Source organism: Ciconia boyciana, chromosome 9 (genome assembly GCF_034638445.1).
Source record: "Ciconia boyciana chromosome 9, ASM3463844v1, whole genome shotgun sequence".
Lineage (NCBI taxonomy): Eukaryota > Metazoa > Chordata > Aves > Ciconiiformes > Ciconiidae > Ciconia > Ciconia boyciana.
This window is the reverse complement of record NC_132942.1, coordinates 45,349,870-45,373,172: the sequence shown is the minus strand read 5'-3', so window position 1 is coordinate 45,373,172 and position 23,303 is coordinate 45,349,870. Positions and strand designations below refer to the sequence as shown.

The 23,303-nt window shown below is 72.3% G+C and overlaps 4 protein-coding genes across 14 annotated transcripts; 2 read left to right on the top strand and 2 right to left on the bottom strand.

Moving 5' to 3' along the window:
• Positions 1–1,425: 1,425 nt before the first annotated feature.
• Positions 1,426–2,198, top strand: LOC140656773 (5-hydroxyisourate hydrolase-like). Its single transcript, XM_072872865.1, has 3 exons — positions 1,426–1,560; positions 1,762–1,897; positions 2,109–2,198. Exons 1-3 carry the CDS (start codon positions 1,427–1,429, stop codon positions 2,196–2,198), a joined length of 360 nt encoding a protein of 119 aa, XP_072728966.1. The 5' UTR covers position 1,426.
• GAS8 (growth arrest specific 8) lies at positions 2,122–10,587 on the bottom strand. Of its 2 annotated transcripts, none has more exons than XM_072872861.1 (11): positions 10,286–10,587; positions 9,770–9,862; positions 8,104–8,301; positions 7,701–7,907; positions 7,228–7,282; positions 6,415–6,620; positions 5,965–6,132; positions 5,537–5,623; positions 4,373–4,582; positions 3,060–3,125; positions 2,122–2,732 (listed from the first exon to the last, which is right to left on the bottom strand). In XM_072872861.1, exons 1-11 carry the CDS (start codon positions 10,286–10,288, stop codon positions 2,583–2,585), a joined length of 1,443 nt encoding a protein of 480 aa, XP_072728962.1. In that variant the 5' UTR covers positions 10,289–10,587; the 3' UTR covers positions 2,122–2,582. The 2 variants fall into 2 exon arrangements, with proteins under 2 accessions (XP_072728962.1, XP_072728963.1); XM_072872862.1 differs by lacking the exon at positions 10,286–10,587 and adding an exon at positions 9,958–10,114.
• A 230-nt stretch (positions 10,588–10,817) lies between these two features.
• On the top strand, positions 10,818–15,103 carry DBNDD1 (dysbindin domain containing 1). 2 transcript variants are annotated; one of them, XM_072872864.1, is made up of 5 exons: positions 10,818–10,939; positions 11,989–12,101; positions 13,072–13,218; positions 14,373–14,513; positions 14,608–15,103. In XM_072872864.1, exons 2-5 carry the CDS (start codon positions 12,053–12,055, stop codon positions 14,766–14,768), a joined length of 498 nt encoding a protein of 165 aa, XP_072728965.1. In that variant the 5' UTR covers positions 10,818–10,939; positions 11,989–12,052; the 3' UTR covers positions 14,769–15,103. The 2 variants fall into 2 exon arrangements, with proteins under 2 accessions (XP_072728965.1, XP_072728964.1); XM_072872863.1 differs by having other exon boundaries at positions 11,985–12,101.
• Positions 15,104–15,872: 769 nt separating this feature from the next.
• DEF8 (differentially expressed in FDCP 8 homolog) lies at positions 15,873–22,671 on the bottom strand. Of its 9 annotated transcripts, XM_072872733.1 has the most exons (12): positions 22,616–22,671; positions 21,583–21,699; positions 21,412–21,494; positions 21,133–21,282; positions 20,926–21,053; positions 20,678–20,842; positions 19,651–19,778; positions 18,491–18,604; positions 18,041–18,121; positions 16,717–16,857; positions 16,470–16,579; positions 15,873–16,336 (listed from the first exon to the last, which is right to left on the bottom strand). In XM_072872733.1, exons 2-12 carry the CDS (start codon positions 21,686–21,688, stop codon positions 16,106–16,108), a joined length of 1,437 nt encoding a protein of 478 aa, XP_072728834.1. In that variant the 5' UTR covers positions 21,689–21,699; positions 22,616–22,671; the 3' UTR covers positions 15,873–16,105. The 9 variants fall into 9 exon arrangements, with proteins under 9 accessions (XP_072728834.1, XP_072728838.1, XP_072728835.1 ...); XM_072872737.1 differs by lacking the exon at positions 21,412–21,494 and having other exon boundaries at positions 20,912–21,053; XM_072872734.1 differs by lacking the exon at positions 22,616–22,671 and having other exon boundaries at positions 16,717–16,851; positions 21,583–22,202.
• Between the last annotated feature and the right edge of the window lie 632 nt (positions 22,672–23,303).

The window sequence follows — 23,303 nt, the reverse complement described above, 5'->3', positions numbered from 1 at the left end:
GGAGATCCAGGCGGCCGACATGGAAGGGTTCGGGCTGCGGGCCACCGCCATCGCCCTCATCAAAGTGCAGGTGAGGAGCCGAGCCCACCCCCGTGCCCCCTCGGCCCGCGACGTTCAGGGTTAGGCCGCAGCGAAGCCGCTGCCGGCTCCCGGCACCCTCCACGTGCCAGGCCGCCGCCGCGGCACCGCGGCGCCGCCGCGCTCCGGGTGCTTTCCGGGGAGGGAGGCGAGGCTGGGATGGCAGCTCCGCCACGGCTCCTCCTGGCCCCGCGCCCCGACGTCCTGCCAGGCTCTGGTCCACCAGCCCCAGGGCTGCGGTGCTGCCGGAGCGTGGGTGCCGACGGGGCTCCTGGGCACACCTCCCAGCGGGAAGCCACCCGCGCCGGCTCGGCCCAGCCGGGGAGGAGCGCCCGACCCTGCGGCAGCCCCACGCCGGGATAGCGGCATCCAGCCTCACCAGCTCCGTGGGGAGAGGCCGCGGCACCAGGAAGGGTGGCCGGGGCAGGGGATGGCATTTTGCGCGGTGTCGCCGGCCGCGGGCCCCTGGCCGAGCAGGACGGAGGAGAGCCAGGTAAGCAGCCGGGCGCCCTCGCTCGCCATCGCGCCTCTCCGGCGTCCCCGCTTCAGCCAGCGGCCGAGGCCCGGAGCCGGTGCCGGGATGGTCCCGCTCCAGGCAGGCGGTCTGGCCCTGCCCGGCCGCAGCAGCCGCGGAGCAGCAGGGCGCAGCCCCCGGGTCGTGCTCCCACCCTGCCGAGCACGACCCGGGGGCTCCCGGAGGGGAAGGGGCCCGGCCACCCCCGCCAGCACGGCCCTCGACCTGGCTGCCTGCCCCGGGCAGCTCCGGAGCGCTTGCAGGGTTAACGTCCGCCCGCACGTGACACTGCGAGCGGGGAAGGCGACAGGGACACGGGGCTGCCAGGACGGGGCTGCTTCCTCCCCGGGTCCAGGCCAGCCGTTGCCGCCGCGCCACGGCCCACCGGCACGGGTGGGCGAGCGGGGGAGCCCGGCGCTGCCCCGGGCACGCAGCCCTCCGTCCAGGCAGGAACCCGGCAGGCGTCCATGCCGCTGGCGGCAGCGGCACCCGGGGCGTGCAGGCAGCCGCCGGGGAAGGCAGCGCTCTGCTGCGGGCAGGGCCCCGGCACCACGGCCACGGGGCTGGCGGAGCTGAGCCCCACGGCATGGGGAGGACGTGGGCACCCACGGGGCGCAGCAGGGGGCTGGGGACAGGGGGCTGGGGACAGGGAGCTGTGCTGGGACAGCCGGCCGGGGGGCTGCAAGGAGGGGGCACGCAGGCAGGCTGGCCAGGGGAGAGGGGCCGGGGGCTCGGCCGTGGCACCGCCTGCCACAGCACGGCGGAGGGGGGAGGCGGACGGCGCTGCCGGCACGCATCCCAGCCCTGCTTACTCCTCCGCCCCAGGCCAAAGGTATGTCCGAGACGGTGAACGGCTCCCTGACCACCCACGTGCTGAACACGGCCACGGGGCTGCCGGCAGCCGGCCTTGCCATCCGCCTGGCCCAGCTGCAGGAGCCGGGGCCGCAGTGGACGGAGCTGGTGCAGAGGTAGGAGAGCGGGCGGCAGCGAAACGGGCAGAGGACGCTGCTGCCTGTTCCCCCGCCCCGCGCCGGCCGGCGGCCAGCTGCCCGGAGAGACTGCCCGGCCTTCGCCGCGGGGGCTGCTGGCGGCAGGGTGGGCCCCGTGCCGGTGCCGTCCTCGGGGCTGGGGACAGCCACGGCGGCAGGGCTTGCTCCTTCTGATTTCAGGTGGACGGACGAGGACGGGCGCTGCCTGCCCCTCCTGGCTCCGGGGCAGGCCAAGGCCGGCACCTACAAGCTGCGCTTTGAGACGGCAGCGTACTGGCAGGGCCTGGGGCACGCCAGCTTCTACCCCTTCGTGGAGGTACGGGGCGCAGGGAACGGGGGCCACGGGAGCCGGCCGTGGCCGAAGCCACAGGGGGACGAGCCTGCAGGGGTCCGGGTGCCGCAGCTCGTGGGAGCTGCCCGCCCCGTCCTCCCTCCCGCGGCGCTGCCGGCTCTGCTCTGAGCGTCCCCCAGGGCCCGGCTGCGGAGCCCCGCCGGAGAGGGGTCCCAGCCTCCTCGCTCTCCCCCAGGTCGTCTTCACCATCGCTGACCCGGCCCAGAAGCTTCACCTCCCGCTGCTGATCAGCCCCTACTCCTACACCACGTACCGGGGCAGTTAGGGGAACGCAGATCGCTGCGGGGGGAACTACGGCGCCGACACCGTTATAAAGGCTTCAAACACCACCGGTCGTCTCAAAAATAATCGCCTTCCTGGGGGCAGCGCGCACACGGCTTCTGGGCCGGCGGGTGGGATGCCGGGAGCCCTCCGGCTGCACCGGGGTCCCGCTCGGTCAGAGCCGAGCCAGCCGGCAGCGGCCTGTGGCCGGCATCCTCCACGGCAGGCGTGGGGGGCTGCTCCGGAGGAAAGGACCCCCGGGGAGGAGAGAGAGGGTCCTGCGGGTCCTCCAGAAGGCTCGCTGGGGTCTGTTTAATGGCGTGGAGCACGAATGGGGCACAGCCCCGCTCCCTGCCCGGCACGGCGAGTCCCTCGGTGCTGGCTGGCGTCAGGTGGGGACAGCAACGAGTCCCGCGGGGCCCTGCCCCACCGCCTGCCCCGGCACGGGGCTCGCCAGGGGCTTGAAGCCCAGGTTGTCCAGGGGGATGCCAAAAGCCGTCAGCTTTGCCTCGAACGTCTGCAGCATGTCATTGTGCGCCTGCAAGAGAAGCGTCCCGCAGTCGGCCCCAAGCCTGGCTCCAGCCCCGCCTGGGCACGGGCTCCCTGCACCCCCCTGCACGGGGGGGACACCCCAACGTGCCTTCCTTCGCAGGGCAAAAACGGGGGAAACGCCAGCCCGGGCTGGGTTTGGCCCAGGGCGTGAAGCAGCTCGGCTGGCCTGCTGCGAGTTCCCTTCCCTCTGCTCCGCGCAAGGCCTGGAGCAGAAGGTCCCGTTTCCACCCCCCCCCCCAAAACAGCAGCCATCACCCGACGGCCCCCAGCCCTGGCCTGGGGGGCACAGGGCAGCCCCGGCCCCTTCCCTCACCTTGCAGGCTCGGGCCAGCTGGAGCTGCAGGTCCTGGATGGTGGTGTTCTTGGAACGGAGCACGTCCTGCAAAGGGAGACGGGGCGTCAGGCAGCGGCTGCCCAGCCCCGGGGGCACGGTGGCCATGCCGCAGGGCGGGAGCGGCGTGGCAGAGCGCACGGAGGAGCTGCCGCGCAGCGGCCGAGCTGGCACCGGGGCCTGGCTCGAGCGGAGCAGCTCGCAGCACGGCCTGGCAGGCGGCCATCACCCTGCTCCCTTTGAGCCAGCGCTGCCAGGGACAGCCAGCCCCAGGCAGAGGGACGGGACAAGAACACAAGCGCCAGCACAGCCCCGCCATCACCGTCAGCCCCGCTGCAAGGGGGGGACGACGGCAGCACCTGCTCCGGCAGCACCGCCCTGCCGTCGCGGCACCGGGGGAATTACAGGGAGAGAGTTTCCCCGAGAAGACGCTGGAGGCAGCTGAGCGGAGGAATTCCAGGACCCCGGCAGCTGTGGGAGAGCTCGACGCCGCGACGCCTTCCCAGGAATGTGTTTTCCTTCCTGCTGCTGTGGCACCTGCTAGTAGGTGACACATCCGCTGCCCCGTCCTGCGGCCCCAGAGCCTCGGCTGCTGCTGTGCGCATCCCCCGGGCACCCCGGCAAGAAGGGTGTCCACGCGCTTCGCTGCCACCCACCGCAGAGGGGACCTGGAGGGGGACGGGCTGGCGCGGGACGAGCGGGAGGGCACCGGGGCGGTGGCCGAGCTGAGCGTGGAACCCACGTCCCCTGCGTCTTGACCCAACCCGAAGCAAGTGCTGCTTCTCCAGTTACGGCTGCGGCAGGCTCCAGGAATGTGGGTCTCCGAGCCTCCGCGCCGAGGCTTTCTGCATACGTATTTTTAGCGCGGCAGACGTCGCAGAGCCCCTGGGAACCCGTCTACGCTGTCTCTGCGGCCAGGGAGGCCAGGAGAGGTTCGCCGGCTGCGACACCCCGTGCGCAGAGCACCCCGGGTCGCCGATGGACCCCGCACGCAGCCGGCTGCTCGGCGGCACAGAGCGCTGGCGAGCGCTGCTTGGCCTGGGGCCGTTCTCGAAACGGGCCCCACCTGAGGGAGAGATCAGTGCCAAACTCCGACACCCACACGCTCTGCTCTCGAGGGAGAGCCGGTGCGCCCTGCGGCACCGCACGTGGCCCTGGGAGTGCCGGGAACGAGTGACGTGGCAGCTACGGCCACGTAGGATGGGGACTCGCACGCTCCAGGGTCTGCGTTCACCCCAGAGCAGCCTCTGCCCCCCAAGGGCAGCCTTCACGGGCCCCACGGCAGCGCACGGTACCTCCAGCTTGTGCGAGACCAAGGAGAGGGCGCCCGGGTCGAGGTTGGCGGCTGCGAAGACCTCGCTGAGCTCCACTTCCTTTTTCTCCAGGATGCCGAGGAGTCCTTTCAGCTTGCGCTCCAGGAGCAGGTTCTTGAAGCCCGTCTTCTGCTGCACCTCATTAATGGCTTTGGTGAACTTCTGATAGAGCTCATCTCGCTCCGCCTGCACCTGCTCCCAGAGACAGCACGCCTTCACACCGCCCTCGGGACCCCGGGCTGGTGGCAAACAGGTCCGGCAGCTCGGCCCTGCCTGCTCCAGCGAGAGCCCGGCCGCTCCCCACGGCACCTGCAGCCTGCGGGGAACGCAGGTGCTGGAGCACAGCTTCCCTCCCTCCATGGCGGGCACCTCCTCGGCACCTGCACCTCCTGCTTCCTCCCCCCCTCCGGGCACGGGACACCCCCACCAGCCGAACGGGCTGGCTGCGGGGCTATTTTAGACCTCGGAGAGGGCCCCACAGCACACGGGGGTCTCTCCTCCCCTCCTCGCAGCTGGCAGGAGTCCCTGGCTCACAGCTAGTTAACAAGTGTCCTAATTAGGACACAATCTCTCCTCCACAGCCTATTTCTGAATGCACTGAATATGTTGCTGCCTTAATGATGGATTGTTAACGAGGCCTCGGATCAACGTTCATATTCCTGGGGATTTCTACGAATTGCAAATGAGCTCTCTTCTGCCTCGGTAGATTTATCTGGGTTAGCTGGCGGGGGGAGAGGCCGAGTCTGGGAGAACTCAGTCAACAGGACTCATCCCGAGCCGCCCCAGCGCGGCAAGCGGGGGGGAGCGAGCTGTGGCTGGGGGTGGTGGCCCGTGACAATCTCTCCCCACGGCTCCGGCCCCGAGCAGCCGCTGCGGCCAGTCCCTCGCAGGCCGGGAGGGGACCACCGGAGCGTGCGTGATTGCTTAGCAAAGTACAAGGCCAGGCCTGTCTGCTGACCGTGGGAGAGGCCAAAGCTGTGAGCGGCTTTGTTGGAAGCAGCAGTTATCGCACGGCTCTGGATTAGAGCTTCAGAAAGTCCCCGGCTGAGCACAGACTCTCTGCTAAGCCCCCATGCCCAGTCCTCTGCGGAGGGGACAGGGTTTGGAGAGGGAAACGGGATGCCCAGACCCACCCGCAGCTCTCACCTTACTGAACCTCTGCTCCAGCACTTCGTGTTCCCACTGAAGATCCTTCAGTTCCTTCTGGGTGACTTTCAGACGGGCTTTTGTGTTCTGCAAGCGGGAAGGGACAGTTAAAGAGCACGGGTTTCTCGGGGACGCGTCGGGGTTGCGTTCTGGCGAGGGAGGAGAGTGACCAGCAAAGAGATACGGGCGAGAAAAAACAGGCGGCCCCCACACCAACTCCCTTCCCCCTCTGCAGAAGGGGCTACTCTGGTTTCTCGCTGCCAGGGTCCCAGGTGTCCCATCTGAGATCTTCTCAACACCCAGCTACGCTGGAAAGGTCTCAAAGGACTCTGCTCAGCGACCTGGGCAAGCGGCAGAGGTCACTGCTGAGCGACACCCTCCAGGAAAGAGCCACGGCGACTGGGGAAAGGACAGGGCTGGCCACTCACCGTCAGGGCCTCCTTGTCCTTGTCATAGTGGGCCAACTTCTTCTGCAGCTCAGCCACCTGCTCCCGGGCCTGCTGCAGGGGCTCCTTCAGCTGCTTGTTCTGCAGCAGCACATCCGCCTTCTCCTTTTCCAAGTGATTCTCTCTCTTCTTCATCTCCTCCATCTGCTCCTGTTCTTGGGAACACGAGTGCCAGCTCCTGGGGGCTGCCCAGCTCCTCAGAGCTTCCCACACCGTCAGGACACCCTCCCGCTGCTGGCCCAGCAAGACACATCTCCCTGGGCTCAAAAGCTTCGCTCGTGTAACGGCGTACAACCCTCGGGAGACCAGCAGCACCCACGCCGCCACCTGGGAACTGGCCAGATCTGGGCGAAATCCTCACAGGACCGGTCCCTTGGTGGCAAGGTGACACTCTGCGGGCCAGGCAGGCTGCGGCAGGGGAGCAGGCAGTACCTTCAGCAAGCTGATGAGCGCCAGGTTTTTGAGGGTGATATCGTTGTAGTAGTTCTTCATGTCACTGAAGGCCTTCTCGTGGTTCCTCATCAGCTCGCTGATCTGGCTGTTCTTCCTCTCCTCCACCTCGTGGATCTCCGTCTTCCTCCGCAAGTCAAGCTCGTCCCGCAGCGCTTGCATCTTCTTGGCGTACTTGGCCTCGATCTCTGGGGGAGCGCACAGGGGGCTGAGCGAGGACCTCCCGGAGACCCTGCGTCACGCACCCCAGCGCCGTTAGCCAGCGCCAGCCCAGCGCGTGCCACCGCGGCGTTACTCGAGGACAAAACGCTCGTTAGCAGCGTCACCGCAGCTGCCACCAGCGTGCAGAGCAGTTACGCCGGGACCACGCAGAGCAGAGCCCAGAAATGGCATCCTTGGAAAGAGGGCATGGAAATGCTCCAAGTCAGAGCCCGCAAGAACCTGAAACGTCCCCCGAGGAGGACGCTGGAGCCAGGACTCTGCAAGGGCTCCTCCAGTCACCCACCCCGCAGCCTGGAGCGGCACGGCCAGGCAGCTGTGCTCAGCGGCACGGCCTGGCAGCAGCGACAGGCACCCTGCCTGCACCCCCCAGCTCGCACTACAGGCACCCGGCCACGTTCTGTTCGCGTGATGCCGGGGTTCTGGCAGCCCCAGAGCATGGGGGAGCAAGAACTGGGGGAAAACCGGCCCCCTTTCTGCTCAAGGCTCTGCCAGGGAGCCCGGCAGCGCACGGAGGAGCCTTCCCCGGCACACCGACGAAGGGAGCTCGTGCAGGGCCTACGCGCACGCCCTGACCTTTCACTTGTCTCTCGAAGTCGTTGCACAGCCGGGTGATCTCCTCCTCTTGTTTCTGTTAGGAAAAAGCTACGTGTTAGAGGCAGACAACCAAACCCTGAGTCAGCCGCATCCCGAGGGATTCCCTCCTGCTCCCTGGGAAAGGCTCCTGCCGCGGCCTTTCCATCCCGTTATCCACCCCAACGGCGGCTCGCAGGCTCTCCCGCCGCTCTCGCGGCTCCCTGCTGCGGGAGGGGGGTTCCCAGGAGCTGCCCCAGGAAGCCCTTCTCCCCGTTCCTGCGCTGACTTTCTGGTACCTCTAAGTCCATCTGTTACCGGTGCCTGCGGGAAACCCCCTCCCACCCCACGGAGAGAGACGGGGAGGCAGGCTCCCGCTCGCACGCCGGGGCTGGGAGGGCTTAGCCGGCAGCCCCACCACATCCCTCTGCAGCAGAGGCACCTCGCACGCGGCTCCGGCCCGGCCAGGGACGTACCAGGCGCATGTTTTTCACCACCACCTCGTTGGCCAGCTCCTGCTCCTTCAGCTCCACTTTCAAGGAGCGCATGTCTTTACGCAGCTCCATCTCCTGGGCCCAGTGATCCTTCTGGGCCCGCTTCACGGACAGGGTTCCCTCCGCCTTCAGCTCCGTGAGGTTTTCCTGGTGTTCGTACAACAAGTGCTTCACCTTCTGCTTGTAAACCTAAAGACGGGCCACAGACCGGGTGAGGGGCTTCAGCAGGAGACACCTGGAGCTGGGATATTGGCCGAGAGACTCCTGGCTTGCATCCCGCCCAGCTCCTCCTCCTCTTCCCCCTTCCCTCTCCTCCTCAGAGCTGCCCCAGGCTCACCCAGGGCTTGGGGCACTCATAGCACGTCCCAGCCTTCTCCCCTCCCACCTTGATCTCCACTTGATGCCGTTCCTCCGCCTCCTCCATCTCCCGGTCCTTGTTCCGCAGCTCTGCTCTCTTCTCCTCCAGCTGCCGGCGGGTGATCTCCCAGAAGGTATGAATCTTGTCACGCTCCAGCTGGAAATAGTTGCGCTCTTCCCGTTCCCGCTCCAGCTCCTCCCGGAGACGCACAACATGCTTCTCCAGCTGCAAAGCCGAGAGGAAGAGCCAAGTAGGGGGAAAAGGAGGCCTCGGACAGATGCCGTTGCAGGACACCCGTGGCAAGCTGTGTCGCAAACCGGGCAGGACACGGTGGCTGTTACTGGGACGGAGAAGCGCAGGAGAGAAGGGAGGAGCCCTGACACAGCCTGGACCTTACAGAACCCATCAGCCTCTGGAAAAGGAGTAACAAAACCTTATCCTCCTGTAAGCAGCCCGGGCTCAGATACTCTGTCTCGCAGTGTCCGGTAACACCGTTTTCAGGTGCCTAAATACTACTGAATCATAGAACCATTGAGGCTGGAAAAGACCTTTAGGAGCATCGAGTCCAACCGTTAACCCAGCACTGCCAAGCCCACCACTAAACCCTGTCCCCAGGCACCGCATCTACACGGCTTTTAAATACCCCCAGGGATGGGGACTCCACCACGCCCCTGGGCAGCCTGTGCCAGTGCTGGACAACCCTTTGGGTGAAGATATTTTTCCCAATATCCAGTCTAACCCTCCCCTGGCACAACTTGAGGCCATTTCCTCTCATTCTATCACTTGTTACCTGGGAGAAGAGACCGACCCCACCTCTCTCCAGCCTCCTTTCAGGCAGTTGTAGAGAGCGATGAGGTGTCCCCTCAGCCTCCTTTTCTCCAGGCTGAACAACCCCAGGTCCCTCAGCCGCTCCCCATCAGCCTTGTGCTCCAGACCCTGCCCCAGCTCCGTTGCCCTTCTCTGGCCACGCTCCAGCCCCTCCATGTCTCTCTTGGTGTGAGGGGCCCAACACTGAACACAGCATTCGAGGTGCGGCCTCACCAGTGCCGGGCACAGGGGACGATCACTGCCCTGCTCCTGCTGGCCACGCTATTGCTGACACAAGCCAGGATGCTGTTGGCCTTCTTGGCCGCCTGGGCACACTGCTTGCACTGAGATGTGCGAGATGTTATCCCAGGAGCGAGGTCCCCAGGCCAGGGCCATCTCCTCCTCCATTTGTAGGACACGCGGCAAAACAAGCGGGACTTGGAGCAACCGAGGGGCAGCGACTGCACCTTCCACCTCCGCCTGCCCTCCCCGCGCCTACAGCAGCCTTGTGCCCCAGCAGCAACGCGACTGAGAGCGCAGCAGGCTGCGAACACAGAGCTCCAGGCTGAGCCATCACCCGGCTGAGCAGGCTGCCGGGGCTATGGCGGCGGGGGGAAGACAGCGAGGGCACGGGGCTGGGGAGCAGACCAGCGGAAGGGAGGGAGGGATGAGGGAGGGGGCTGCTCCTTCCACAAACAGTGAGAACCCCCCCCCCCAGCCCAGACGTGCATCAGGCAGTGAAATGAACCCCGGCCGCTTGTCTCCGTCACCCTCTGCCACCTGTCGTCCCCAAAGCCAGGCGCCGAGCAGGGGTCCCGAGCGCTGTTCTTGCAAGTAGCAGCGTCCTCCTGCCCGGGGGTGGGCTGGCGGAGGGGGGATCTCTCACCTGCTCCTTGCCCATCTCCTTCGGGGACGAGGCATCCACCACTGCCGGAGCTTTGCTCCCTTTCCCTTTTTTCCCCGCTTTCTTTTCGGGTGCCTAAGGAAAGAAAGCCAAACGGACGAGGTGCTCGGGTGCCGGGAGGAAGCTGGGCTGCTCAGCGCCCGTGCACCGGCCTAGGCCACGCAGCGTACCTGCTGCCACGGCAGGGCCGGGACGAGGCGGGTGACGGGCCGATGGAGCCAGGCTCCCCGCGGGGGCCTCCGAGACCCTCCGGGACGCCCGTAGCTCTCGCCCAGCCGCTGCCAGCGAAGCCCCGCAGCGAAGCCCGAAGCCCACGGCCCCCAGCCACCGCCCCGCGAGGGTCACCGCAGCGCCGCGGCCGCCCAGCGCCTCCCTCCCCTCCCCAGGAGCGGGCCGGGCCCCACCGCCCCCCCCCTCCCGCACCCCCCCGGCTCTAGGGGACCCTTCAGCAGCCGCCCCGGGGCTGCCCCGGCCGGCCCGGCCCGGCCCCGCTCTCACCATGGCGGCCGCCGCTGGCGCCGCCGTCTCCAGGCAACGGGCGGGCGGATCTCGCGAGAGCCGCGCGGCGGCCGGAGACGCCCTGGCAACGGCGGCGGGGCCTGCTCCGGGACCGGGGGGGCCCCGCCGCGCCCGGGGGTTCCGCCGTGCCCCGGCCCCAGACCCCTCCGCTCCCCCGGGCTCTGCGCTGCGCCCCGGGCCCCCCGGGCACCCCCGGCCCCCGAAGCTGCGGTTCCCCGGCGCCCCGGCTCCCTTCCGCGCCCCGACACCCCGCCGCACGCCCGGGGTCCCCGCCGCACCCCCGTTCCCGTGTCCCGTGTGTCGTCGTCGTCCCCCCCGGTCTCCTCTGCACCCCGGATCTGCCCCCCCCCTGCCCCGCCCCGGGCCCCGCCGTGCCTCCCGCCCCCGGACCCGCACTCCCGGGTCCTCTCCGCACCCCCCGGTGTCCCGGTCCCCCGGGGCAGGCGGGGCCGGTCCCGGTCGTCGTCCCCCCGCCCCCGCACCGCCCCCAGAACCGCCCCCGCCGCGGCGCGCAGGGGCGTGCGGGCTGCGGGCTGGCACCGGGCCCGCCCCGCCCAGCACCGGCACCGGCCCCGGCCCCGGCCCCGGCCCCGGTCCGGCCCATGGAGGCTCCGGGAGCGGCCGGCACCGCAGGTGAGGGCGGGGGCGAGGGAAGGGACCGGCGCGCCCATCACCGCGGCCGCGGGCCGGGCCGCTCCATCCGGCGGGAGCCCGCAGCGGGCGGAACCGGGCCGGGCCCCGCGGGGGGGGACCGGGGGCGGGGTGCGGGGGTGTGCGGGGGCTGGGGGGGGACCGGGGCGGGGGTGCGGGGGGTGTGCGGGGGCTGGGGGGGGACCGGGGGCGGGGGTGCGGGGGCTGGGGGGACCGGGGGTGTGCAAGGGGGCGTGCACAGGGGTGCGGGTGTGCACGGGGGAGCGTGTCTGTGTGTGCCCGCGTGTGCGTGGGGCCCCGGCCGCAGGGGTGGGGGTGGGTGGGATGTGGGGGGCCCCAGGGCGGGGGGCCGGGGGTGGGCAGGGGCGTCTGTGCAGGCAAGGGTGTGCAGGGAGAGTCTGGGGTGGGGGGTGCAGTGGGGTGCCCACGGGATGTGGGGTGCAGTGGGGTGCCCAGGGGGTGTGGGGTGCAGTGGGGTGCCCAGGGGGTGTGGGGTGCAGTGGGGTGCCAGGCCAGGGTACCGGGTGCCTGGGGCAGGCTGGAGCGCAGGGGGGTGCCGGGTGGGGAGGCGGGGTGCGGGGTGCGGGGGCAGACACCCCCGAGCAGGCGTGCCGGTGCCGGTGCAGGAGCGCGGAGGGCCGGGGCACTCGGGGCCGGGGCGGTGGCCGTGCCGGTGGAGCCGGGGGGGGACGGACCCCGGCATTGGGGCGGGGGGGCTGCAGCGGGGTCCTGCATGGTGACACGGGCGGTGCCGGGGCTCCCCTGGACCCGTCCCTCCTGCGTGTGCCCCGCACGCGGCTGTGCCGCGCCCCTGTCGCGGTGGCGGCCCTGGCCGTGCCCTCCCGGGGCACCGGGCCCTTCGGAGCCACGCAGGGGGACAGTGCCACCGGGCCGGCCACCGGCCAGGAGCGGGGCCGATGCCGGTGGGGTGGCCGGAGCCGGCCGGTGCCTGGCTCTGCGGTTTGACGTGAGTCAGCAGAGCGGTGTGCGGGGAGGCAGCCCTGATGCCGGCCCCGCTCCCCGCCAGGCAGCCGGTGAGCCCAGGCCGGAGCAGGGCGGCGTGGCCGGCGGCGTGGCCGGCAGCACGGCGTGACCATGCAGGCGGAGGCCAGAGGGGATTTCTGTGGCAGGGACCAGCGCCCCGGTGGGTGGGGGCTTGGGGGGGGGGGGGGATGGAGGGGGAGCGGGGCCGGGAGGCTGCCGGTGGCAGGGGAGGACGCGCTCCAGGTGCCACCGCTGCGGTGTCACCCACCGGGGCCGGGCACCGCGGTGACGCGTGGGGTGGGATGGTGGGAGTGGGCAGGAGCAGGGCAGGGCACCGTCCCCCCCGAGGAGCTCTTCCCGGCGTTGGAGCGGGGTGGGGACCCCGTTTTCGAGCCGGAGGGAAGGTGCCGGCAGCACGGGGTGCCCGGTCCCATCGTGCGGGGTCAGGACGCGGCAGAGCCTGTGTTAGGGAAGGGGTGCCGGTGTCCTGCGGCTCCGTGTACCAGGAACGCGAAGCAAACGTCCCCGTAATGTCCCTTTCCCCGACCCGGCTCCTTTGGGTGGGGGGATTTCTGTCCCCTGTCCCCCTGTCCCCATCCTGGGGGGAAGGAGGAGATGCCCAGCCCGTCCCCGTGCCGTCTCACCCGGCAGCAAGGTGATGGCAGGGCCCGGTGGCACACGGTGCCACGGCGCGGCCGGCTCCGTCCTGGCCAGCACCGGCCCCGGGTGGGCCAGGGGACTGGGTGCTGCGGTGCTCGGTGCTGCAGGGTCTCCTGCCCGCCCTCGGTGCCCGGAGAGGCGCCACGACCGCGGGCCGTGCCGCGACCGCGGCTGCCTCGGCCTCGCCGGCTCTCGCCAGCAGACAAACCGCCCCTTGTCTGGGCTCCTCCGGCACAGGCCGCGCTTTTGTCTCGCCGACACAAAGGGGCTGCGCAGGGTGGGGGGCGCGGGGCTGCCGGCTGCCGGCACGGGGGCTGCCGGGCCCAGGGCAGCTCTGCCCGGCCCCCCTGCCCCCCCCCCCCGGGTTCCCGCTGCCCCCGTCCCCCTCAGCCGGGAAGCCCCAGAGGGCCGGTGGGGCCCCGGGAGGGAGCTGCCTGCCGTCACCGACGCGGCAGGTGCCGGTATCGCAGAGCTCGGCGAGGAGACGCTGGCCCCGGAGTGCCCGGCGGGGACTCCCACCCACGGGCCGGCCCAGGAGACCCCCGGAGCCCCGGCGGAGGAGCAGGGCGGCGTCCCCGTCCCCAGCGCCGGCCTGCTGCAGGTCACCGAGCGCAGACGTGAGTGTGGCCCTGCGCCGGCAGCCCTGCCTGCCTCGGGCATCCCCTGCCTGTCCCCGGCGTCCCTGCCTGCCCTTAGCATCCCTGGCATCCCCTGCCTGCCCATAGCATCTCCTGCCTGCCCCCAGGATCCCTGCCTGTCCCTGGTGTCCCCTGCCAGCCCATAGCATCTTCTGCCTGCCCCCAGGGTCCCTGCCTGTCCCTGGTGTCCTCTGCCTATACGTGGCATCTCCTGCCTGTCCCTGGTGTCCCCTGCCAGCCCCCGGGGTCCCCTGCCTGTCCCTGGGGTCCCCAGTGTCCCCTGCCTGCCCTGGGCATCCCCTGCCTGCCCCCAGGGTCCCTGCCTGCCCCTGGCATCTCCTGCCTGCTCCTGGCATCTCCTGCCTGTTCCCGGGGTCCCTGCCTGTCCCTGGGGTCCCCAGTGTCCCCTGCCAGCCCCTGGGGTCCTCTGCCTGCCCATAGCATCTCCTGCCTGCCCCCAGTGTCCCCTGCCTGCCCAGAGTATCCCCTGCCTGTCCCCGGGGTGCCTGCCTGCCCCTGGCATCCCCTGCCTGCCCAGAGCATCTCCTGCCTGTCCCCGGGGTGCCTGCCTGCCCCTGGCATCCCCTGCCTGCCCCTGGCATCTCCTGCCTGTTCCCGGGGTCCCTGCCTGTCCCTGGGGTCCCCAGTGTCCCCTGCCAGCCCCCAGGGTCCTCTGCCTGCCCATAGCATCTCCTGCCTGCCCCGTGTCCCCTGCCTGCCCAGAGCATCCCCTGCCTGTCCCCGAGGTGCCTGCCTGCCCCTGGCATCCCCTGCCTGCCCAGAGCATCTCCTGCCTGTCCCCGGGGTCCCTGCCAGCCCCCAGGGTCCCTGCCTGTCCCTGGTGTCTCCAGTCAGCCCCCAGTGTCCCCTGCCTGCCCAGAGCATCTCCTGCCTGCCCCTGAGGCCCCTGCCTGTCCCCGCCGTCCCCCCGCCAGCCCCCAGGGTCCCCGCCATCCCCCTGCCAGCCCCCGGGGTCCCCGCCTGTCCCCGGCGTCCCCCGCCTGCCCCTGAGGTCCCTGCCGGCCCCCGGGGTCCCCCGCCAGCCCCCGGCCCCCCCCGGGCGCCCCGGCCCCGCTGCCCCAGCCCATCCCCGGGGCGTCCCGGCGGTGCCCCAGCACGGCCGCTGCCCGCAGAGCCGCTGAGCAGCGTCTCCTCGCTGGAGGTGCACTTCGACCTGCTGGACCTGACCGAGCTGACCGACATGTCGGACCAGGAGCTGGCCGAGGTCTTCGCCGACTCCGACGACGAGAACGCGGCCGGGGAGTCGCCCAGCGGTGAGCGAGCGGGGCCGGCCCGGGCCCGGGCCCCTCCGTCCGCCCGCCCGCCCGCCCGCCCGTCCGTCCGTCCCTGAGCCGTCTGTCCCCCCAGGGCTGCAGCCGCAGGCGGTGCCGCGGGCCGGGTACCTGCGCTCGCCCTCCTGGACCCGGGCGCGGGAGCAGGGCCGGGAGAAGAAGCACCTCAGCGACCCGGAGCTGCCACCGGCACCCCCGGACGCCTTCCTGCCCGCCGAGCGGCCGCGGGAGCCCTAGGGGCTGCCCGGGCCGCGGGGATGGACACGGGGACGCGCCGGGGCCGGCCGCTTCCTCCCGCCCCGCCGCCCTCGGAGCCCGGGGGGCCGGGGCGCAGGACTGGTGCCGCGGGGAGCGGCGGCTCGCCCGGGGGCACGGCGGCCCCGGGGAAGGGGCAACCAGGCCCCCGCCCCCGCCGCCGGGACCCGGGGCTGCCCGCGGCCCCGGCTGGCGGGAGCGGCGGCCCGGGCGGGAGGTGCCGCCCGGCCCGGCGGGGCACGGCCGGTGCCGGTGCCCGCCCGGTCCTCATGTAGCAGCGTTGTGTTCCGGTAAAACCGACCGACCGACCCACCGCCGCCGCGGCTCTGCCCGTCTCCCTCGCCGCGGGTGGGAGGGGAAGGGGCGGTCGGGGGAGGCACCGCCGGGGCGGGACACGGGGCTCCCTCGGGCCCGGGCGGGGGGGGGCGGGGAGGCCCCGGGCCGCACGGGGCAGGGCGCAGAGCCGGCCCGAACAGAGCCCGTCCGGTACCGGGGCAGCGCTGCCCGCGGGCCCTCCCGCTGGGCGGGAGACCGGGAGCGGGCCCCGCCTCGGGGCGCACCGATGACGTCACGCGGCGCGACACCCAGCCACCCCCCCTCCCGGCGCGCATGCGCGGGGGCGGCACCGGGACGGCGCGGCCCGTACGGCGGGGCCGGGGGGTCCCGGGAGGCCCCAGGGGACGGGGCCGCACACGGGGAGAGCCCGGGGGTGGAGGTGCGGGGCAGCCCCGGTGCTCGCCCTGCATGGCGAGGGCGGCCCCGGCCCCGGCCCCGGCCCCAGCCCCGACGGGAGCCCCCGCCCGCAGCCCCCGCCCGCCCCACCGGCCCCGCCGCGCCAAAGCAGGGACACGAGTGCTGGGTTGCGCAAAGAGGCCTCGTTAATGCTACAGGAAACCGAGGGGGCGGGGGGGTGCCGGCGGGGCGGGGAGCGGCCCCACCCGGCGCCCTGCCCGGCCCCGGCCCCCCCGCAGCCCCGGGAGCTCTGCCCCGGGACCGGGCGTTCTCCCCCAGAATCAGCAGCGTTATCCCCGTAGTGTGTGTGCGGGGGGGCTGGCGGGGTCCCCCCCGTTCCTGCCTCTGCCCCCCCCCCCACGCCCTCCGGGAGCCCACGGGGCCGGCGAGGCCGGTTCGGGGTGGCCCTTGGGCCCAGCCCCGCCGCGCTCGCCCTCCCCGGTAGCGCCCGTCGCTCCGGCTCAGCCGGCACGCTCGCCCACGCCGCACGGCCGCCGGCACCGGACCCCTGCCCTGCCCTGCCCCGCCCGCGGCCCCGAGCGGGCGAGCCCCAGGCGTCGAGGACGGCGGGAGCTGCCGCGGGGCCGTCACCGGGTCCCGGCGCCTCCCTGGTCCCCGCCGAGGGTCCCGGCTGCCGCGCGGAGCCGGGGGCTGCCCCGCTCCGTCCCAGGGCCCCGTGGCGGGTCGGGGGGCGGCCGTGGGGCCGGGCCCCCCATTAGGGTTCCGCCTCGGTGCCGGAGTGCTGGAAGAGGGACTGCTTGCGCAGGCTCAGCCGGGCGCACTTGGGGCAGGTGGTGGAGTTGTCGTAGTAGCAGTCCCTGCGGGGAGGGGGACAGCGCGGGGTCACCCCACGGCACCGGCCCCAGCGCCGCCCGCGCGCGTTCCCCCCTCCCCGGTGCCGCGTCCGCGGGCCCGGCGGGAGAGGCGGCCGTCCCCGGCGCTGTGCCGTACCTGTGGAAGACGGCGGAGCAGTCGGTGCAGACGGACGTGTGGCTGTCGAAGGGGAAGAGCACGTCGCCCTCCTTGCAGAGCTCGCAGACGAAGCCTTTCGCCTGGCAGCGCTGGGGCGGGAGCGGGCAGAGGGTCCAAATGGCGCCCGGCGGGGACCCCCCGTGCCCCCCCGCTCCCCACGTCGCTTGGCCCCACAGGAGCCGCGCCGTGGGTGGCGGCTGAGGCCGCCCCACGGCGCCGGGCCCACCTCGCAGTCCAGCTTGATGTGCTTGGCGAAGAGGGTGTGGATCTCCGTCAGGGAGCAGCTCAGGCGCCCGGCCTCGATGTCGATCAGGTCCTGCAGCGAGTACATCTCGTCGTTCTCCACAAAGTGCTGCCGGTCCTGCAGCTGCAGGCGGACAGCCCGTCACCGCCGCGCCGTCGCCCCGCAGTCCCAGGGTCCCCCGGCTCGGCTGCCCGCGGTGGGGCACCCCCATCGCCAGGGACGCAGCCGTGGGGACACGGCCCCCCCTTCCCCCCGCCAAGTGACCGCTACGCGGGGATGCAGCCCCTGGGGACCCTCATGCCCAGGGACACAGACCCCCAAGTGACCTCCAACCAGGGACACGGCCCCCAGGGACCCCCATGAGCGGGACATGGCCCCCCAAGTGACCTCCACCCAGGGCCACGGCCCCCAGGGACTCCCATGAGCAGGGACACGGCCCCCCAAGTGACCTCCAACCAGGGCCACGGCCCCCAGGGACCCCCATGAGCAGGGACACGGCCCCCCAAGTGACCTCCACCCAGGGCCACGGCCCCCAGGGACTCCCATGAGCAGGGACACGGCCCCCCAAGTGACCTCCAAGCAGGGACATGGCCCCAGGGACCCCCATGAGCAGGGACACGGCCCCCTAAGTGACCTCCACCCAGGGCCACGGCCCCAGGGACCCCCATGAGCAGGGACACGGCCCCCAAGTGACCTCCAACCAGGGCCACGGCCCCAGGGACCCCCATGAGCAGGGACACGGCCCCCAAGTGACCTCCACCCAGGGCCACAGCCCCCAGAGACCCCCATGAGCAGGGACACGGCCCCCCAAGTGACCTCCAAGGAGGGACATGGCCCCCAGGGACCCCCATGAGCAGGGACACGGCCCCCCAAGTGACCTCCAAGCAGGGACATGGCCCCAGGGACCCCCATGAGCAGGGACACGGCCCCCAAGTGACCTCCAAGGAGGGACATGGCCCCAGGGACCCCCATGAGCAGGGACACGGCCCCCAAGTGACCTCCAAGCAGGGACATGGCCCCAGGGACCCCCATGAGCAGGGACATGGCCCCCCAAGTGACCTCCAAGGAGGGACACGGCCCCCAGGGACCCCGTGAGCGGGACATGGCCCCCTAAGTGACCTCCACCCAGGGCCACGGCCCCAGGGACCCCCATGAGCAGGGACATGGCCCCCCCAAGTGACCTCCAACCAGGGACACGGCCCCAGGGACCCCCATGAGCAGGGACATGGCCCCCCCAAGTGACCTCCAAGCAGGGACACGGCCCCAGGGACCCCCATGAGCAGGGACACGGCCCCCCCCAAGTGACCTGCAGCAGCAGCCGCGCCTCCATCGCCTCCTTGCAGGTGATGAAGTAGGGCTTCATGAGCAGGATGTCCTGGCGCAGCTTCTGCAGGGGGACGGGACGGAGGGGACGGGAGTGGGACAGAGTGGGACGGAGGGGACGGGAGTGGGACGGAGTGGGCCGGAGTGGGACGAGGATGGGACCAAGACAGGGAAAAGGGCGGTGGCAGGGGCAGGATGGGGACAGGGACGGGGATGAGATGGGTACGGTGTGGGAATGGGACGGGAATGGGATGGGGACAGGGATGCGACGGGGACGAGGTCAGGCTGGGTCAAGTTCGGTTTGGGGCTGACCCCCACCCCTGCCCTGCTCCCCCTTTGTGGGACCCAGCGGGTGCTGCCGGGGTCCCCCCTCTCCCTCCTGCTCGCCCCACGCTCCCTCCGCCGTGCTGGCCCAGCCGCCCGCCCCGCTCACCCGGATCTCCACCAGCTCCTCCACGTAGTTGAAGAGCAGCGGGTTGATCTCCCGCAGCTTCAGCACGGGCCGCGACACCATCAGCGCCAGGTACCGCATGCTGCAGCGCGACACCTGCCCGCCCGCGGCCGGGGCCACCGTCACCCCGCGGGCACCGGGCCGTCCCCACCACCGTGGCCCCGGCACCCTCGGCACCGCCGCCCAGGGACCCCATCGCCAGGGATGCAGCCGTGGGGACACGGCCCCCCCCCCAAGTGACCGCTACGCAGGGATGCAGCCCCCGGGGACCCTCATGCCCAGGGACACAGACCCCTAAGTGACCTCCAACCAGGGACATGGCCCCAGGGACCCCCATGAGCAGGGACACGGCCCCCCAAGTGACCTCCAACCAGGGACATGGCCCCAGGGACCCCCACGAGCAGGGACACGGCCCCCTAAGTGACCTCCACCCAGGGCCACGGCCCCCAGGGACCCCCATGAACAGGGACCTGGCCCCCCAAGTGACCTCCACCCAGGGCCACGGCCCCAGGGACCCCCATGAGCAGGGACATGGCCCCCAGGGACCCCCATGAACAGGGACCTGGCCCCCCAAGTGACCTCCAAGCAGGGACATGGCCCTAGGGACCCCCATGAGCAGGGACATGGCCCCCCGCCAAGTGACCTCCAACCAGGGACATGGCCCCCAGGGACCCCCATGAGCAGGGACATGGGCCCCCAAGCAACCTCCACCCAGGGACATGGCCCCCGGGACCCCCATGAACAGGGACCTGGCCCGCCAAGTGACCTCCAACCAGGGACATGGCCCCAGGGACCCGCATGAGCAGGGACATGGCCCCCCGCCAAGTGACCTCCACCCAGGGCCACGGCCCCCAGGGACCCCCATGAGCAGGGACACGGCCCCCCAAGTGACCTCCAACCAGGGACACGGCCCCAGGGACCCCCATGAGCAGGGCCATGGCCCCCAGGGACCCCCATGAACAGGGACCTGGCCCCCCAAGTGCCCTCCACCCAGGGACATGGCCCCAGGGACCCCCATGAGCAGGGACATGGCCCCCAGGGACCCCCATGAACAGGGACCTGGCCCCCCAAGTGACCTCTACGCAGGGCCACAGCCCCCCGGGACCCTGGTCCCCCGAGCCCCCGCCCCACGCCGAGGGCACCTTGCGGGGCTCGAAGTCCCAGTTGTGGATGGCGCGGGCGGGCACGACGGCCAGGTCGTTCCAGTGGCAGCCGCTGCAGTAGTAGAGGCCGGTGTAGTCGCACTGCCGGGCCTCGCTGGGCACCCCCCCTGCGGCGGCACACGCGCCGGCACGCACGTTGGCACCGGCACCGGCACCGCGCCCCGCTCGCCCCATGCCACGCACCCGCCGTGGGACCTGCAGCAGCACCCGGGGACCCGGCGGGGCCCCAGCGTCCCCTTCCCATGCGCTGTGCGCCCCCCTAGCCCCACACAGCCCTGACCCCCCATAGCTCCCAGCCCCACACAGCCCCACAGAGCCCCAACCCTCAGCTCCCCCCAGCCCCACGCAGCCCCCAAAGCAGCCCAGCCCCACCCATCCCCGACCCCACAGCCCCTCAGCCCCACGCCGCCCTGGCCCCCAGCTGCCCCCAGCCCCACAGAGCACCCAGCCCCACACATCCCCCAGTTCCCAGCCCTGGGCAGCCCCCAAAGGAGCCCAGCCCCACACATCCTCCAGCCCCCAGCTCCACAGAGCCCCCGAGGGAGCCCAGCCCCACACATCCCCAGCCCCCCAGCTGCCCCCAGCCCCACACACTCCCAAGTTCCCAGCCCCACACAGCCCCCAAAGCAGCCCAGCCCCACACATCCCCCACCCCACAGCCCCTCAGCCCCACGCCGCCCTGGCCCCCAGCTGCCCCCAGCCCCACAGAGCTCCCAGCCCCACACATCCCCCAGTTCCCAGCCCTGGGCAGCCCCCAAAGGAGCCCAGCCCCACACATCCTCCAGCCCCCAGCCCCACAGAGCCCCGAGGGAGCCCAGCCCCACACATCCCCAGCCCCCAGCTGCCCCCAGCCCCACACAGCCCCTGAGGGAGCCCAGCCCCACGCATCCCCCAGCCCCAAGGCAGCCGCCAAAGGAGCCCAGCCCCACACACCCCCCCAGCCCCACAGAGCCCCCTGCGGCCCCCGGCTCCCCCCAGCCCCACGCCGCGGCGGGTGCAGCCTCACGGAGGGAGACGGGGGCACGGCACTCGGCGCAGCGGTAGTCCTGGCTGTCCAGCCCGCTCTCGGGGCAGATGCTGAGCTGGTACTCGGCCTGATGGCTGACCTTGGCCCGCACGCAGGCCTTGCTCACCAGCGGCAGGCACTTGCTGTGGCACCGGTAGTAGCAGCCTGCGGGGACGGGCGGCCGTCAGCGCGGGGACGGGGACGCGGGGCGGGGCGGGGGGGTCCCGGCCCCACCTGTGCAGGTGTACCAGGTCTGGATGAGGCCCCAGATGATGGTGCTGCACTTGTCGCACGTCTGCTTCACGCTCTTGCTCTTCTCCTTGTAGAAGCGATGCTCCAGGACCACCCGGATGTTGGGCTCGTCCTCGCTGGGGTCCTGCGGAAGTGCAGGGGGGGCAGTCGGCGTGGCCCCCCCCCCGGCCATGGAGACCCCCCCCCCCCAACCCCGTCCCCACCTTCAGCTCCTGCAGCTTGAGGCGGAGGTGGATGAGCCGCACCACCGCGTCCTTCTGCCGCTCCGAGTGCTCGGGCAGCGCCAGGATCGCCCGCTTGCACTCCTCGATGGCCTGGCGCAGCTGCTGCACGTCCGACGCCAGGATCAGGCCCTGCGGCAGCCGGGGAGGACGAGGACGAGGAGGAGGAGGAGGAGGATGAGGAGGGGGAGGATGAGCCGGCAGCCCCCCCGCCCCACACGCACCCCCCCGGCCCCGCTCCCCCTCCCCAGCCCCGCTCACCACGGGGCGGGAGAAGTGGTCCTCGGCCAGACCCAGGTCCAGGGTGCCCTCGGGGTCCCCCGGGGACGGATCCGGCTGCCGGGCTGCAAGGGGACGAGTGCCATGGGGGGGCCGGGACCGGCTGCCCGCCCCCGCCGTGGGGCAGGGATGGGGGGGGGGCTCAGCACCCACCTGGGGCGGGGGTCCCCTCGCCGGGGCGCTCCGGCTGCTCGGGGGCCTTGTTGAAGGGGTTGAGGTGGGCCTGGCGGAAGCGGGCCAGCCGCTCGTCGTACGCCATCGCTGCCCGCCCTGCGGGATGCCGCCTCAGCCACCCGCCGGCACCGGCACCCCGGCACGGGCACCGACACCCCGGCACCGGCACCGTGTCACTGTCACCGGCACCCCAACACCGGCACCGACACCCATCATGGGCACCAACACCATGTCACCGGCACCGACACCCCGGCACCGGCACCGGCACCGTGTCACTGTCACCAGCACCCCAACACCGGCACCGGCACCCCGTCATGGGCACCGACACCCCGGCACCAGCACCGGCACCGACACCCCGTCATGGGCACCGACACCATGTCACCGGCACCGACACCCCGGCACCGGCACCGACACCGTGTCACTGTCACCGGCACCCCAACACCGGCACCGGCACCCCATCACGGTCACCGACACCCCGGCACCGGCACCGACACCGTGTCACTGTCACCGGCACCCCAACACTGGCACCGGCACCCCGTCATGGGCACCGACACCCCGGCACCGGCACCGACACCATGTCACCGGCACCGACACCCCGGCACCGGCACCGACACCGTGTCACTGTCACCGACACCCCGTCACGGTCACCGACACCCCGGCACCGGCACCGACACCCGTGGACAAACCCGTCCCTCCACCTCCCACACCCGTGGCCCCCACCCTGCCCCGCTGCCACCGCCCGGCTCTGCCCACGGTCACCCCGTCCCGGCACCGTACGGCCCCCGGCACAGCCCCGCCGGCGCAGCCCCCCCCCCGCCCCCCCGCCATTACACGGCCCCGTTCCCCCGTGGGGCGCAGCCGCCCCTCCCGTTGTGGCCCCGGCCCCGACCCCCTTGCGTGGGCCCGCATGGCGCAGCCCCCCCGCAGCCCCCGTGCCCCCGCACCGCCCCGGTACCGGCCCCCCGCCGCGGCCCCCGCCCGCCCGCCAGGGGCAGCGCCCCGCCCCGCTCACCGCAGCGCCGCGCGCCGCCCCGCTCCTTCCCCGCCGCGCCCCGCCCCGCGGGCCGCCCCGCCCGCCCCGCCCCGCCCCTCGCGCTGCCGCCCCTGCCGGCCGGCGGACCGCACCGCGCCCGGGCGGGGCCGCGGCGGGGCGGGGGACGGGGACACAAGCGGGGACGCGGCGCCCCGACCCACGGCCCCGGACCCACCCGCGCGGCCCCGCGGCCCACCAGCGCCGTCCCCTGAACCGTGCCCCACGGCTGTCTGCCCCACGGCCTCGGCCCCAGAGCCCCGTAATCCCTTGTCCGCACAGCCCCCAGCCCCACAGATCCCGGGGCCCATAGCCGCCAGCCCCGTAGCTCCTTGCTCCCGGAGCCCCCAGCCCCATAGCCTCTTGTCCCTATAGCCCCCGGCCCCATAGTCCCCAGCCCCTTGCCCGCATAGCCCCCAGCCCCATAGCCCCCAGCCCCTTCCCTTGCCCCCACAGCTCAGCCCCTCTCCCCAGGGACCCCCATGGCAGCGCAGCCTGGCCCCCCCACTCTGGGGTCAGCCCAGCACCCAGGCTGGAGTTGGGGGTCCCCAGAGCTGGGGGGCTCAGGGCTCTTTGGGCTGGGGCTGCCCTGGACCCCCCAAAGCCAGGCACGGGGGATGGAGGAGCACCCCGGGGTCCGTACCCCCCCCCCGCCCCCCCCCCGGGGGGG

What these genes read in the sequence shown, in the direction of transcription:
- LOC140656773 (XM_072872865.1), top strand. Translation starts at nt 1,427, where the DNA reads ATGTCCGAGACGGTGAACGGCTCCCTGACCACCCACGTGCTGAACACG. An exon ending in TGGACGGAGCTGGTGCAGAG is followed by an intron (nt 1,561 to 1,761) that starts GTAGGAGAGCGG and finishes TTCTGATTTCAG; the next exon opens with GTGGACGGACGAGGACGGGC. An exon ending in GCTTCTACCCCTTCGTGGAG is followed by an intron (nt 1,898 to 2,108) that starts GTACGGGGCGCA and finishes GCTCTCCCCCAG; the next exon opens with GTCGTCTTCACCATCGCTGA.
- GAS8 (XM_072872861.1), bottom strand. An exon ending in TGGTCTCGCACAAGCTGGAG is followed by an intron (nt 3,126 to 4,372) that starts GTACCGTGCGCT and finishes CTCCCTTTGCAG; the next exon opens with GACGTGCTCCGTTCCAAGAA. An exon ending in AGCTGGCCCGAGCCTGCAAG is followed by an intron (nt 2,733 to 3,059) that starts GTGAGGGAAGGG and finishes CTTCTCTTGCAG; the next exon opens with GCGCACAATGACATGCTGCA.
- DBNDD1 (XM_072872864.1), top strand. Translation starts at nt 12,053, where the DNA reads ATGCAGGCGGAGGCCAGAGGGGATTTCTGTGGCAGGGACCAGCGCCCC. An exon ending in GCAGGTCACCGAGCGCAGAC is followed by an intron (nt 13,219 to 14,372) that starts GTGAGTGTGGCC and finishes CGCTGCCCGCAG; the next exon opens with AGCCGCTGAGCAGCGTCTCC. An exon ending in GGCCGGGGAGTCGCCCAGCG is followed by an intron (nt 14,514 to 14,607) that starts GTGAGCGAGCGG and finishes CTGTCCCCCCAG; the next exon opens with GGCTGCAGCCGCAGGCGGTG.
- DEF8 (XM_072872733.1), bottom strand. Translation starts at nt 21,688, where the DNA reads ATGGCGTACGACGAGCGGCTGGCCCGCTTCCGCCAGGCCCACCTCAAC. An exon ending in TCAAGCTGCAGGAGCTGAAG is followed by an intron (nt 21,054 to 21,132) that starts GTGGGGACGGGG and finishes GCACTTCCGCAG; the next exon opens with GACCCCAGCGAGGACGAGCC. An exon ending in AGGAGCTGGTGGAGATCCGG is followed by an intron (nt 18,122 to 18,490) that starts GTGAGCGGGGCG and finishes GTCCCCCTGCAG; the next exon opens with AAGCTGCGCCAGGACATCCT.